The sequence below is a fragment of the Athene cunicularia genome, assembly GCF_003259725.1.
Source record: "Athene cunicularia isolate RWA chromosome 6 unlocalized genomic scaffold, athCun1 chr6_part1, whole genome shotgun sequence".
In the NCBI taxonomy this organism is placed as follows: Eukaryota; Metazoa; Chordata; class Aves; order Strigiformes; family Strigidae; genus Athene; species Athene cunicularia.
In genome coordinates, this window is record NW_020799105.1 from 5,924,697 (window position 1) to 5,938,203 (window position 13,507).

The 13,507-nt window shown below is 40.9% G+C and overlaps 1 protein-coding gene across 1 annotated transcript in view; it reads right to left on the reverse strand.

Annotated features, from left to right (window-relative positions):
* ANTXRL (ANTXR like) overlaps positions 1 to 13,507 on the reverse strand; it is a 64,278-nt gene that overhangs the window by 29,218 nt on the left and 21,553 nt on the right. The window contains exons 7-13 of the mRNA XM_026851381.1: positions 12,011 to 12,090; positions 11,834 to 11,902; positions 11,556 to 11,636; positions 11,385 to 11,445; positions 4,586 to 4,684; positions 2,265 to 2,334; positions 1,019 to 1,097 (exon numbers count right to left, since the gene is read on the reverse strand). Of these exons, the coding sequence (XP_026707182.1) occupies positions 1,019 to 1,097; positions 2,265 to 2,334; positions 4,586 to 4,684; positions 11,385 to 11,445; positions 11,556 to 11,636; positions 11,834 to 11,902; positions 12,011 to 12,090 (539 nt within the window). The remainder of the gene's footprint in view (positions 1 to 1,018; positions 1,098 to 2,264; positions 2,335 to 4,585; positions 4,685 to 11,384; positions 11,446 to 11,555; positions 11,637 to 11,833; positions 11,903 to 12,010; positions 12,091 to 13,507) is intronic.

A 13,507-nucleotide genomic window follows, 5' to 3' on the forward strand; every position in this document is an offset into this window, starting at 1 on the left:
AGCACTTGGCATAGGATATAAAAGTCCTTTTGACACTAGTATCAATAAAGCTCAACTTTGTATCAAAGTGTTTGCTACCAGGTACTTCAGCAAACTTTGTTTAGCCCACAAGCACACGACCAAATCTGTAGCTACCATACTTGCTTGCACCAGCCTCGGGCATTGCCTATTTTTACTCCAAGGCAAGGAAGACCACTGCTTATCCAGTAGTCAGCTTCTTCATTTTGATGATTTGATTCTAAAATCAGATTTTGATAAGGAATTACTTCTAGCTGTTGGTTCCTGACACTACACCTGGGGATAGGTGGTCTTTCTGACCAAGAGATGCTTATACCACAGCCATCGCTGTCCCACAAAAGCACATTCTCTCTTGGCTGGGCTGAGCAGCAGCCTCTTATCAAGAAGCTTATCCCAGGATCTGAGGCTGCTATCTCTTTCTGGTCATCCCCTGTGATGCCAAGAGAAAAGTGACCAGCTCCTATCACTAAAACTGTAAAAATACCTTAGTGAATCCTGAACTAGTAAAGGCAAATTGTGGTGGTCTAAGAACAAATACTGTAAGTTCCGATGAAAAAATAACCATGTAAATTTAGAGGACCTTCCACACTGTGGCCCTTCCAGATCCAAGTCCTAGCAGCTGCACCTTTCACTGCAGATCCCATAACGGATCTCACAGCTTAATGGGGTGTTGCTTCCTGATGCTCCTTCCCTCATTTTACCAGATTCCCTTCTAGTCAGATCACAGCTTTGAGATTCTCTCTTTCCTGGGATAGGAATGGGCAGGGTTCTTTTTGTTGTAATTTTTTTATTCATTAAATCTATCATGATTTAAATCAATAATGATTTAAACTTAACTAGCCCTGGTTATTTTTCAAAGAACTGCTGGGATCCAGTCAGTAACTGTGATGCAGAAGCTCTAGAGAACTCACACTCACTCAAGGAGACTTTGCCTGAAAGAGCCACCGCCTCTTTCCAAGATGTCATGGTTTCTCTGTCAAGCTCCATTGAAATTACTTACACACTGTGTGCTGGTGATACTGACAGAACTGGAGATGAAGGTTAGCCCATTGTTCATGCTGACTTGTAGGAAAACCACCCTAAAGCATAAAACAGATACACTTATTTTTAGTGTCAACTTTATACCCATTGTTCCCTTTATTCTGGCTCTGTTTTAGCCATTGGCTTATGAACACACATGGATAAAATGTTCTGCTGAGTCAAGACATATTCACGACTTCAGGTGCTTACCTGCATTTGTGTCTCTGATTGTCCAGGAGCTACCCTTTTTATGTTGGCTTAATTGAGTTGGGGCACATGCTCTTTATGTAAAAACCTACATTCCACCTGGGGCTAAGGGCACTAGGACAGTGAGTCATAACACAAAGCCTCAGATATTTCCAATACTACCCTAGATAGCACAAGAAACTTTAAGGCTTTTTTTTTTCTTTTTAAACCCCTTCTGCAGCTTAAAAAGCCACAATGTGTTGTCTTTTACATCCAAGTAAATCCAGAATACCTACACTGAGGTTGAGGGGTTAAAACACTGAAATAACACTGAAACTGAAGAAGAATCGCCTTAGCCATTCTCCAATACCAGAGAAAGGGTCTGAAGGAAAAGGAAAAAAAAACAACAAACAAACCCCAACCAAACAAAAAGCCCCCACAAAACCCATACCAAATAGTAAAGAGGAGGGAGGCATTCTCCCTCACCCCCAGTACAGTATTTAAGCACCACAGGATCACCCATGGGAAGGTAGGGCCTTGTGGCATGTCTCCCAGAAGTCTGCAGGTTCACAACAGCTGAAAAATACCAACACTAGCCAGAGCAGGGTAAAACACAGGAATCAACATCTACAACAGCAGCAAAGGAATTCAAATCAACTATCTCTTTTCAATCAAAACGAAAAGTTTGCCTAGAATTCAATTACCTTTTGGTTTGAAAAAAACAGGCTATAGGACCAGAGAATAAATCACCATTTTATGATTCCGTGATATGGGATCATGGTCCAATAAGGCCTTTGGTTCAGCTGTGCTGAAGATCCAACATTGAATAGAGCTGTGCTGGCTCATACTAGAAAGCATTTGGCACAAAGGGGATGGAGGTAATCCTGCCACATACACACACAAAGGGGATGGAGGTAATCCTGCCACATACACAAATTTAGTAGCTTGGCACTTCAGCAAAATTCTGAGCCCTTGGCTCATTAATGACATCCTCATCCAGTAGTCCCCTCTCTTGACATGTGCCAGAAAGCAATACTTACTGTCCAGCATCTTCTATCACTGGGGCAGGACAAAGTAAGTAAGTATCGTGAACAAGGGTCGGCTTTTCATCTGAAAAGAAATGAATATAACTGTCAGGGATGAAAAAAAAAAATTGTTCCAAGCAGGCCACACTCTGGAGAAGCACTGACACCAATAAGATGCACAGATGAATTCAGTGTATAGGCAAGTACCAATATTCCCCAATGGTACTGATTACAAAGCCAAGTACTAGGATGATGCTTCTTGTTGATGCCAATATAACGTTATCAGGCTAGAGATACCACAGGTAAGAAATGGAAGTATATCTCTGCTCCTGACAGCAGTGATAAGCCATCTGATCCCACAAGTTACCCAAGGGGTCGAAAGTACAGGGTGCAGTTTTTGCCTATCCACTTCCAAACACACATGCACACACAGGAAAAGCCAAGGCTGCACTGTTTGAGCCCAGGGAAAAAGAAGAACAGAGATGAAGTGGACAGAAGTGAGATGAAGTGGATAGACACCAGAGGAAAAAAAAACAAACATGGTTGGTCATATATGGGAGACAGACAGAGAGGTTCCATGACTGATGTTACTGTAAGGACTTGTTCTGCAGCAGCTGCTCATTTTTCTGTCCCCAACCTTCCCTCAGTGGCAGTATCATCCAGAAACAACCCATGTTTATAGGAGTCTGGTGAAGGCAGAGTCAAATGTAAGGCCATGGGTATTTTTCTGCCTTGCTGCACTCTGCTGCTCCAAGAGTCAGCAGTGCTGATCCTGTTGCTTTCAAAAGTCACATCCAGAGAGCCAAGACCCATGCAGGTAATCCTGCAATGTCATTCCACTAAAAGTGCATAACTGAGGCACAAGAGCACATGAGCCACTGCAGCTGACCTCACCTTAGCTCCAAATGGCCCAAAGCAGCTAAGATGCTACTCCAGAGAAAGACTGGTTCACAGAAGTCTAAACCAAGTGAATTAGGGGCTGGTAAAAGATGTCAGTTTATTTAAACCCTAGAGGCTTGATTAGTCTTTCTACCTAGGAAAAAAAATTAAAATCTCGAGCAACAACAGATAGAAGAGTTGTTCGTTCATGCTTCACTCACCCCAAGCACACCTGAAGACAAAGTTCATTTCCCTGTTTTGGCAGAGATGAGACCATAGAAATTATAGTGATATGTTTCAGGGAAAGCCAGAAGGGAAAAAAGCCAGCTGGCACAGATGAGTGTTGCATCACAACATCTGTTGCAGACCTAACCCAAGAAGAACACAGCACAGACGAGATATAGAATTAGGGTAGTTTTCCTCCTGTGTACTTCCAGGCCCAAGTCAGCACACACTGTGTGAAGTCTAGTCAAGGTGCCAGTGCATTAGGGACAAGGAAGAAGAAAAAAAAAAAAAAGTTTGTCTACCTGGTAAACCACAAGAAACAAATTCCTGGCAAAAGGCATCTGTAGGTGGAATGACAGCAAGACCACCAGAGTTTATTTAATGCAGCCTCCATGTAAGCAACTAGGATGAGAAATGAAGGAGCAATTCATACATAATTTTACACTCCCTCTTGTAAGTGAATTCACTGCTAGGGAAGGCACCAGTCTGACCGCGACAGGATATGAAAGCCTCTACTGTGCTCGGCCAAGAAGGGTAGTATATACAGAAAAGGAGCAAAGCACCTCTCCCCATGCTGTGCTTCACCCTGCCAGACATATATGGCTTCTCAGGAATAAGAGGACTGCTGAGAAACGGGACACTCAGTCTTTTTCGGCCATTCAGTTCTTTGCCTGGCTACTGATGGAGCTAACAAAAGACCCTGTTCAGCACAGTGATGACAAGGAATTTTCATGTTACAGGCTCACTGCAATGAGACCAGCAACTGGTGTAAGAGGAACAGAGCAGGACTGGGAAGGGCCTACTTTATGGTGAGGGTCTCCTGAACTGGTGAATAATGAGTCTGAAGGCACGACCAGGGGATCAAGATAGCATTATTTCTTTTTACTGCTGATGAACAAGGGAATAGGGAGCAATTTTATTTCTCTGTCTTAAAACCTAACAACCTGTCCTCACTGGCTGTGTGCATCACTCATGTGCACCGTTACAATGATGCTGAAATTCATTGTGCAGCAGCACATCCCATGTAAGCCCTCATGACAATGCCCACAGGTCACACAGTTGCATAAAGATGCATTTCAAGCTTCTGTTAGCTGTAGATCCCTTCTCAGCTCCCCTGCGCTCCACTGCAAGGACTCCCCCAACATGGATGAGAGGTGGGCTGTGTCACCTCTGTCACTCATGAGGTGTCACAGCCAAAGGGGGCACTGGAATCCATTAGCCTGCAAACTTACTGATAGTAAGACTGTCGTTGAGCTTGAAGCTGCAGAGTACCTGGTCGATATTTCTTGCATGATAAAAGCCGTTGCCTCTTACCACAACCTGAAATGATTCTGTAAGTAAAAATGCAGAAGAGTCATGAAAAACAGCTCAAATACAGTGTTTCCTTCCAGAGTGATCTGAATTACAACATTACAATTGCTGCTTTCTGCCCTAAACAACCCCACTGACACCAATATTCAGCAGCAAAAGAGTGCTACAGTGGCACCAGTGCTTCAAATAGTAACACTTGTCTCAAGGTTGCTCCCACAGGCATCCCATTGACTCCCAGTACCTTAGTTAAAGGTGGCCCAGTAATACTGTGAGCCTGACATGGCTGACATCATCTCATGGTTCCCCCACAGCTTTTGGGCCAGACACTTTTGCTAACCATGAGCACCAGTCCTTCCTCCTATCTCCACAGCAGATAGCACTTAGCTTTCAGCAGCAGCTCTATTCAGACAGATGCAGACAAACAGAACTCCCCACATAACCCTCCTGTGAATCAGAGAGGAGTCTTTGCGTCTGGTACAAGTCCTGGAAAAAAACAATCTTTCAGTCTGTATAAGAACTGAGCCTGTGCACAGCCCCATTAGTATCTGTTGCATGTGGCAATAACTAAAAACCTAGGTGCTGCAATTTTCTTTGTGCTCTTCCCCCACACCCCTGTCCCAGCAGCAGAAACCGCCAGTGGCACAAGAGACCTGTCACATCAGGCACACTGTCTGCTGGCCAGAGCAAGCACTCCTAAACCTGCCCCTTAGATGTTCTCAACTTATGTTTCTTCAGTCCTGATGGGGGAGCAGTGACACATGACACACGATGACAATGACACAGGGACAGGACACCAGTGATTTTTGTCAATACTTTGATAAGCAACTTTGATTTGTTCATTCAAACAGAAAAAGCGCTGTCAGTTTTTTAAGCCAACGTTTCAATGGTCTTTTTACTCATAGAGCAGTTTCTTATCTAGGAAAGCTGTTGTCAGAAGTGAGATCCCAACTGCACATGCCCTCTACTGTTGGTACCACTGATCAAGTTGCAGTGCACTGAGCTTGCTCACACAGCTGAAAAACAACCCTCTGTTTGTTGCCAGAGAGATAAGTAAGGGGATTTGCCTGGCTGAGCACCTGCTGGGACCAGAAATGTGCAGAAGGGAAGGGACAGTGACAAGTTGTGGTAGCATCAGGTAAGTTTATGTCTACTGCAAAACCTCTTGGAGTCAGTGTCCCCAGGACAGTTAGAAACAGGAGAGGTAATCTGAGAAAGAAGGTATTAAGAAGCCTGGTTTGGTCTTCTCAGCTTCTCCACAGCAAGCTTTTAAAATGATTTCTTAGTAAACTATATGGGTAACAGTACAGGGTTTGCTGCTCTTCCTTCCCTTCTACTTTACACAGGTAGAGCATGACACAAATTGCCAGCCCAAATTGCCAAACTAGGCACAAGATGCACGAGGAGACGGAGTGGCAAGGGAAACCTCCCTTTAAGTCAAAACTGCACTGTAGTTGCTACACTGACCACAGAGATAACATCTTTAATACAGACAGGCAGAGAGACATTACAAATTTGTTCTGTGCCAAATGTATTTTTGAAACTCCCTTTGATGCTACATGCAAGAAGCCAGATGACAGCCAAGATCCATGGTATACAGCAAGAAAAGCACAGAAGTTGCACTTTCACACATAAATCTCCTGATTTAGCTAAACCCTCCACAGAGCTCACTTATCCCAGCCACTGAGCAGTGTTTGAGACCAGCCCAATACCAGGGGAATATCAGCACAACACAAGACCAATTAATCTTCAAGATACACATAGAAAAATAAGAATGAACTGCACAGAAGTTCTCTACTAGTCGCAAGTAAACCCATACATGAACAAGTCCACGTGCATTATCAATTAGAATCTGACCAACATAATAAAAACGAGAGGAAGACAATGTTGATAGGATTGAGGGGAGCAGTACCTAATTTTCAGTGGTATGAGATCTGGCTTTTGATAACATTTCATATGATCCACTGCCACGTTATTTGTATGCTTTGAAGGAAGGACTTGTTATTGGATAACACTGTATGAGGCCCAAATGTGGCTGAAATACAGATTCAGCTTAGTCTGCCTGCTCTTCACTATCAAGTTACTGCAAGGCAAGCTAGCATGAGGACGTGGAGTGCTTTAACTTTTCCATACAAACAGCTTGTTCTTGCCAAAAAATACATTCTCACTACACTGAGGTCTAGTGCAACTCTGAGTGAAGTGGACAAGGATACACACAAGTTATGATCAAGCACTGGAAACCCACACTCTGGTTTTCCTCATGGTAAGTTTCCCTTAGAACAGTGCTCTGAACTGACACAGGCTGCAAGGAACATGGGAATCAGAGAAGATATTTGGGAAGGGGAAAAAGAAAACATGTACTGGAGTGCATATTAAAGTGAAATTTAAGTGCAATTTGGCACTTTGCTGAAGAAAGATGATCAAATCTGAGACCTCACTGAGCACATCAAGAGTCAAATGCACAATTCCAGAATCAGATTTTGGCCTCCTTCTTAAGGGAGGGGTTATACCTCCTTGTTCCCACTGCAGGTGGAGGTTACTTCCTTAAACAAATAGAAATGGACTGTAGGGCAGATTCAGTTGCTTCTTAATCCAGTAAGAATCTGGAGTTACTCTAAGTCTGATTCATGCCTTCGTCCAATCCAGCCAATATTCTAAGAGTTATTCTTGATGAGCATCCCTTTTTTTTGCCGGCAGAGCTGCCAGTCATGGTCAGCCCCAAGGGCAACTGAGCCTCTGCGCACACTCACCAGAACTACCTGCCTGGGACCATGCATCACCCCAGACTTGTTTGTAGCCAGCCCACTCCACAGTAACTTGAACACCCAGCTAAAATGATTTTTTTTTTCCTCTCAATTTTACATTATAAAAATAAAACGGCACTTAGATTTCTTTTTACCCCCTCCTGAACTAATGGTCTTAAAAGGCAGCTACCACAAAGGGTTAATTGATAGCTATTTCAGTGGCTTTAAAAAGAAGCAGCAAGTAAGAGACTTTCAACACAGAACATCAAAGGTAAAAGCTACGTCTAGAAGTTTAGTCTTGTCAAGACAGTTTACCTTTCCTGCCCTTCTTTTCACCATCCCTGCCACTCTGCAGAGTCAGTCATGAACAGTTGACTGGGTAGTAACCAGTTCACCAACACAAGCTCACAATATAGTTTCAATACCAGACTTGCATGGAAATGTAAACAGGTGATACTGGATTTGGTCATTACCGTTAAGAAGCCTGCCCCTTCGGATGCTGTTCTGGATGATGGTCTGCTGAAATGGCTAATTCCATTTAATTTTGCGCCCTGGCTCTGGCTGCGTCCTTTTCTTCCCTAGTTACTGTCAGATTGTAGATTGTAGCTTTTGACAAGACAGTGAAGGGAAAAAGGTCAGCACTGAAATAACTAGGCAGCGCTAGCAGCGAGATGGTAGGTTGAAGCTGGTGTGCGCTGTCTGCGCTGTCGGCTTTGCTTCTGTGACTCTGATGAGAAGCTGACGGCTTGCATCCACACCTGGTAGTTGATGTGGCCAGTAGGATGCCACATCCAACAAAACCTTTCAATCACATCTACGTACCATAAGCATAATCAAAGCAATGATGCTGTCAAAGAGGATATGAGGCACCTCTGATGCTGCACTGATAGCCTGTTTACAGGCTGCATGTCTCGGTCACTTTAAATCAGAGGGAACAAAAAGGACCCAACTACATTGTTCCACATTGGGGACAATGGATTTGCAGGGTCAAAAAGCATTAAACATCAGATAGCTGTCACAACATGACGAGATCAATTTGTAAATGGACTTGCCAAATAGACCCATCACAGAAAGCCAGAGTCCCAACTGGAATTGTCACCACATGAAAATTGTTTCATCAGCATTTTACTAAACCTCTAGCAAGTCAAAAATGAAGCCGAGATCACCAGTAATCACCAGCACAGTGGTAATTATGAGTTACAAGAACAGTTACAAGGAGTAGGTCAGCCTGCTCTAAGCCCTGATCACGACTGGCTTCCAGTGAACAACACAAAGCCCTCATGATCTCATATCAGGTTCTAAAAATTAGTAGTAACACTGAATGAAAAGCCAAACTGATTATCACCTCCTCAGTCAGATAGGTTTCATACAAAAAGCATGGACAGAGCCACATTTCAAGACTGTAAATAAGCAAGCCTCTTTGCTGGAAAATGTGATAATATATTGCTCTCTTTCAAAAGGACTACTATTTTTCAATCAAAATTCTGAAATCCAAATTTCAATTATGTATTTTTTTTAAAAACAAAATTCCTAACTTCAAAAAAAGGGGGAGGAATGTTGTTTTTCTAGAAAATCTTATGTTCTAATTTTCAGCCAGTTCTAAATACAGTGGTATACATATATATTTATATAGGATTCAAACTGTACATTATCAGTAAACTATATTAGTAATTACCTACATTTAAAATGCATGAAAATTCTGAGATGACTTCACAGGCTTTGGTATTTTTTGCATTAAAGTCCATATAAAGTACATTAAAAAACCCTCAATCACATTACATATTGAGCAGAACTATATCTGACTGTCCAGTGAACTTGATTCAGAATCTGGATTCATGCTACCATGAAAAAAAATTGTTCAATCCCAGGAGATTCCCTCCAGGAGACAGTGGTACACACAGCTATAAAGATGAACCTCTGGCTATGCTGAAGTGGGATAATCAAGGATAATAAAGCCAGGCACAAGTGTAAATATTGGCATCCTCACACTTTAAAGCCTCTTGCAGGAGTTAATCTCAGAGATAAGGCTTGTAGGACTAGACTCATAATAAAAGCTATTACAGGGCTGATTCTTGGTTCTAAAGATCATTTAACCCACAATGACAACATGCACCATTTGGAGCTGCAGTTTTGGCTTCCTCCTATTTTCATGCTCCCTGCTGCTAACAAGCAAAGCTTCAAGCACGCAAGATCCAAGTCTTCATACCCTTGTGATTCAGCACCACACTTCGCTGTCTGTCAGCTTTTGCTGGACGGCTTTCTCAACAGGGACAGAACAAACATCAGAATTTAAGTGAAACAAGGGCCAGTATTTTGGTGAATCAGCACAATACACAGAAACTGGTTCTGTCTGATTTATAATGATCTGATTTGAAAGCCACAAAGACACTGAAAAACTTTTACAGATGCAAGTAATGCAACATTATTTTTTTTTTAAGGAGGGTAAACTATTTTTAAGTGTACTTGTGTATTTTTAATCACATTTGTGATAAACTAGTTACCTAGCAAGCTTGGCAAAAAATGAAGTGGTTTGAACTCATAAATCAGGAATCAAACTGATTTCTTTTGAGATAGAGAAACTTTACTTTTTGATGAAATATATCAATTTTTGAAAAGCAAATTTTTTTTTGAAAAATTATTTCTTCAAATGCTTTAGAAAAATATTTTCAAATTTTCATTTGAAAAAAATGGTTTCAAATTCAACTTTCCAATACTCTTAAAATGGCTCCAAACCATTACAAGATACTACTGAAATTGGAACATTCACATTTTCATGTAGCTAAATGCAGTTTTTGGTGAACAGGAAAGCTTGCAATACACTATTGCACACAAAAAAAATAAATTGCCTGGTATACAAATATGCAAGCAAAAAAAGAATTTATCACTATGGGATAAAAAAATCTTTGAAATGTCAAAGCTTTGAAATTGTTTTTATCAACTCCACAAGTAGATTTTTAAAAGCAAAATACTGCCTTTTTAAATTTTTCCACAGACAAGATTTTATCACAATGTCTAGCCCACAACTATATATTTAGGAATAGTTCAAAAGACACAAGGATATTTCATTTTAAATTGAAATATTCTGGGCAAGATCACATTGTGATCAACATGTGAAAATGAAGAGTGAACAGTTTCTTTTCTCTGTGATATTTATTGGATTTTTTCTGAGTTTCCTATTTTTATGTTTTCAAGGTTAGCTTTCATGCATCATTGCTATTTTATTTTTATGTGCTCATTTTTATAGTGTATAAGGAAATGGAACGCAAGACAGTAAACATCAAGATCTAAATAACCATGCTGTAAATGGTATCTTCCAGCAAACTTACGGTGTCACTCTTTCTCTGCTCCATTAGCCTCTTAAGTACACAAAAACACAGCAAGTGAATTGCTAACATAAACTAGAACAAATCCAAGTTAAATATACTAGACACGAAAGGCATGAAATTATCAACAGCTCCTCTGGGGATTCTTCACATTTACCATACACAGGAAGGGTTCTTTCCTTGCGAGTAAGTAAAATGTAGTACTTTGGAAAACACATCAGGTACCCTGGCCTATGCAGTTAATTATATCCAGCTCAATAAACCTTGTTCTAATTGCTCACGAGTCCTAGCAGATCCCAGGAATGCAGTCTTTCCAGAAATTTATGAGACATCACCTCTAGATTCTAAAGCAGCTCTGACAGTCTGGCTTTATATCACTTCTGTCTCCTTCCCCTGGATATTTTGAAAAGTAGTATCCCCAATTCCGTGAGTGCTACCTCAGTCAACTCTAAACTGGCATTTGGATGCAACAGCTACATGTTTGTTGGAAAAATTTTTTTCCTCAAGTGAGAAGGAACACATGGGTCTTTAGCCACAGCCTGAAGGGATGCTCTAACACATCCATGGGCTTCAGCTCCAATACCACGTTAGGTAGTTACTGACATTTCACCATTGTCATTCATTTGCCTTATCACATTGTTCTTGTGGAAACTTACCTCCTGCACAAACACTCGATGGTTCAGCCGCTAGGATCTCAATGCAAGATTTCTTGAGAATCTAAAAGATTTAGATAATGGCATTTTTGGCAATCATTTTTACCTATGCTTTATAGGTAAGGCTATATGGGAAAGGGTACCCTTTTCTGGGTTTCAGAATCCCCAACTTACTGAATCAATGGTTCCTCTTAGGGCATAAAAGCCTCCCGTAACTGGAAAAACATGATCGATGCTGTCAGCAATTGTTGACAGCTGCAGAGAAAGACAATCATAAATCATGAGGAAAATAAAATTACAGTGAACAAAACCGGGCCCTTTCATACTTGCTAAAAGACATCATACTGACATGAAATGATTTATGCCTCAAGTAATTAAATGCCTTCATCTGATGCTGTTACTTGTGTACTAGTATAAGAAAAGCAGAACAAATAGAAAGCAAGCAAAGTTACCTGAGTTTCATTGAAATCTTTCACTCCAACACAATAAACAATAGCTCCAAAGCTTCTGGCTCTGTTAGCCTAAAAAAAAATTGCCATTAATTACAAAGCCATATAATCAGTGAAGCCAGCAGTAGATGCCTACAGGTTTGACATAAGCTAGTTTAGGTAAATGTGAAGGTGACTTACTTCTTGTTCTGCATAATAAAACTGAACATCTTGCAATTCTCCATCCGTCAGAGCAATAATCACACTAGCAGTCCGAACTCCTACATGGAGGAGAGTTAAGAGATTGCATATGTATGACACAAGATTTAGCAATGAAAAGAAAGTTTGAAGTGAGGCATTCCTTTCTGCTGACAAATAAACGCAAAACCACAAGGCCAGACTCTCAGCCTGATTTGTATGGACTTTATTGGAGATATACCAGCTGAAGGTCAGATGCATAATAGCATGCAAGAAGTCAAAATTAACGCACCTTCATATCATAAGCATAACAGAAGGAAGGAGGAGCACTGCCCTAACACAGTCCATGCACAAACTTCTTTATTCTGAGTAAAATCCATCACCCACCAAGATTACATCTAAATCCTTCATGTGGAGAAGTGGCAAAATGGATCTGCAGAGGAGAGGCTTTCTCTCTTGACAAACATGTCTCTACACAAACCTTGCCCAGAGACTATGGTAGGAGATACATCTGCAAAAGGAGCCATCCGACCTTCCCCTCCAGCAGACTTTCAAGGAGCTACCCCAATGAACATGGCATGAAATGTGCTTCTATATGGGGGGTTCAGTCCTATACTGCTTGAGCAACAAGAGCCATCAGTGAAATTCATAGGAATTCTGAGCATGTGAAAACCTTAAGATCAGGTCAATTGGAGGAAATTCATGTGTTGCAATAAGACATTTCATGTCCCGCCTAAGCTTAAGGGAAAAGGTTGCATGGACTTTGAATAGCTATATGTGTAATGCAGTATAGAATACAATAGTACCTAGAAAAATGCAACATGTTAACAAAATTGAACCAAATTAATATGCAAACTATGGTTCAATTAACCATTCTGCTTCAACAGTTCTTCAGCAAAGTAACTAATATATATAGGTATTACTTTTAGGGAAGTATCTGTTATTGTTTCAAAATAATCTGTTACAATTTCAGGTGTCCTTCCCCATACTGACTGAAATTAAAGACTGATTAGTTCTGACAAGTTTCTTATGCCATGCAGTCCTTCCAATGTCATGTCAGACAGACATAAATCTTAAAAAAAAATGACCTGAAACTTGGGGGGAAAAATAGCTTGGATTTCTTGATGCTTTTTTTTTTTTTTTTCCCTACCCAGCATGTTTGAAAAAGTCTGAAAAACTGGAAATCTTATTTTGCTTTCTTTTGAACACTTGTTTCTTCCCTGATATCATAGTTTATAAATCCAGATCTCACGTACTCCTTTTTCCTTCCTAATCATCTTATAGAATAGTTGATTAGATCTTAGTTGTATATTATGAAGAGGTAAAATAGTTTTCAGTTGGACTCCTCAGGACTCTTGATTTCACTGGCAGAAGTACCTGACAAACATGCAGAGTTGCTGCTGAAGATTCTACACTCACAGCCTATTTCATTAAACAAGGCACTGACTCATTTCTCCATCTTCCAAAGAGACCATCAGGCCACAAATTAGAACAACTGCA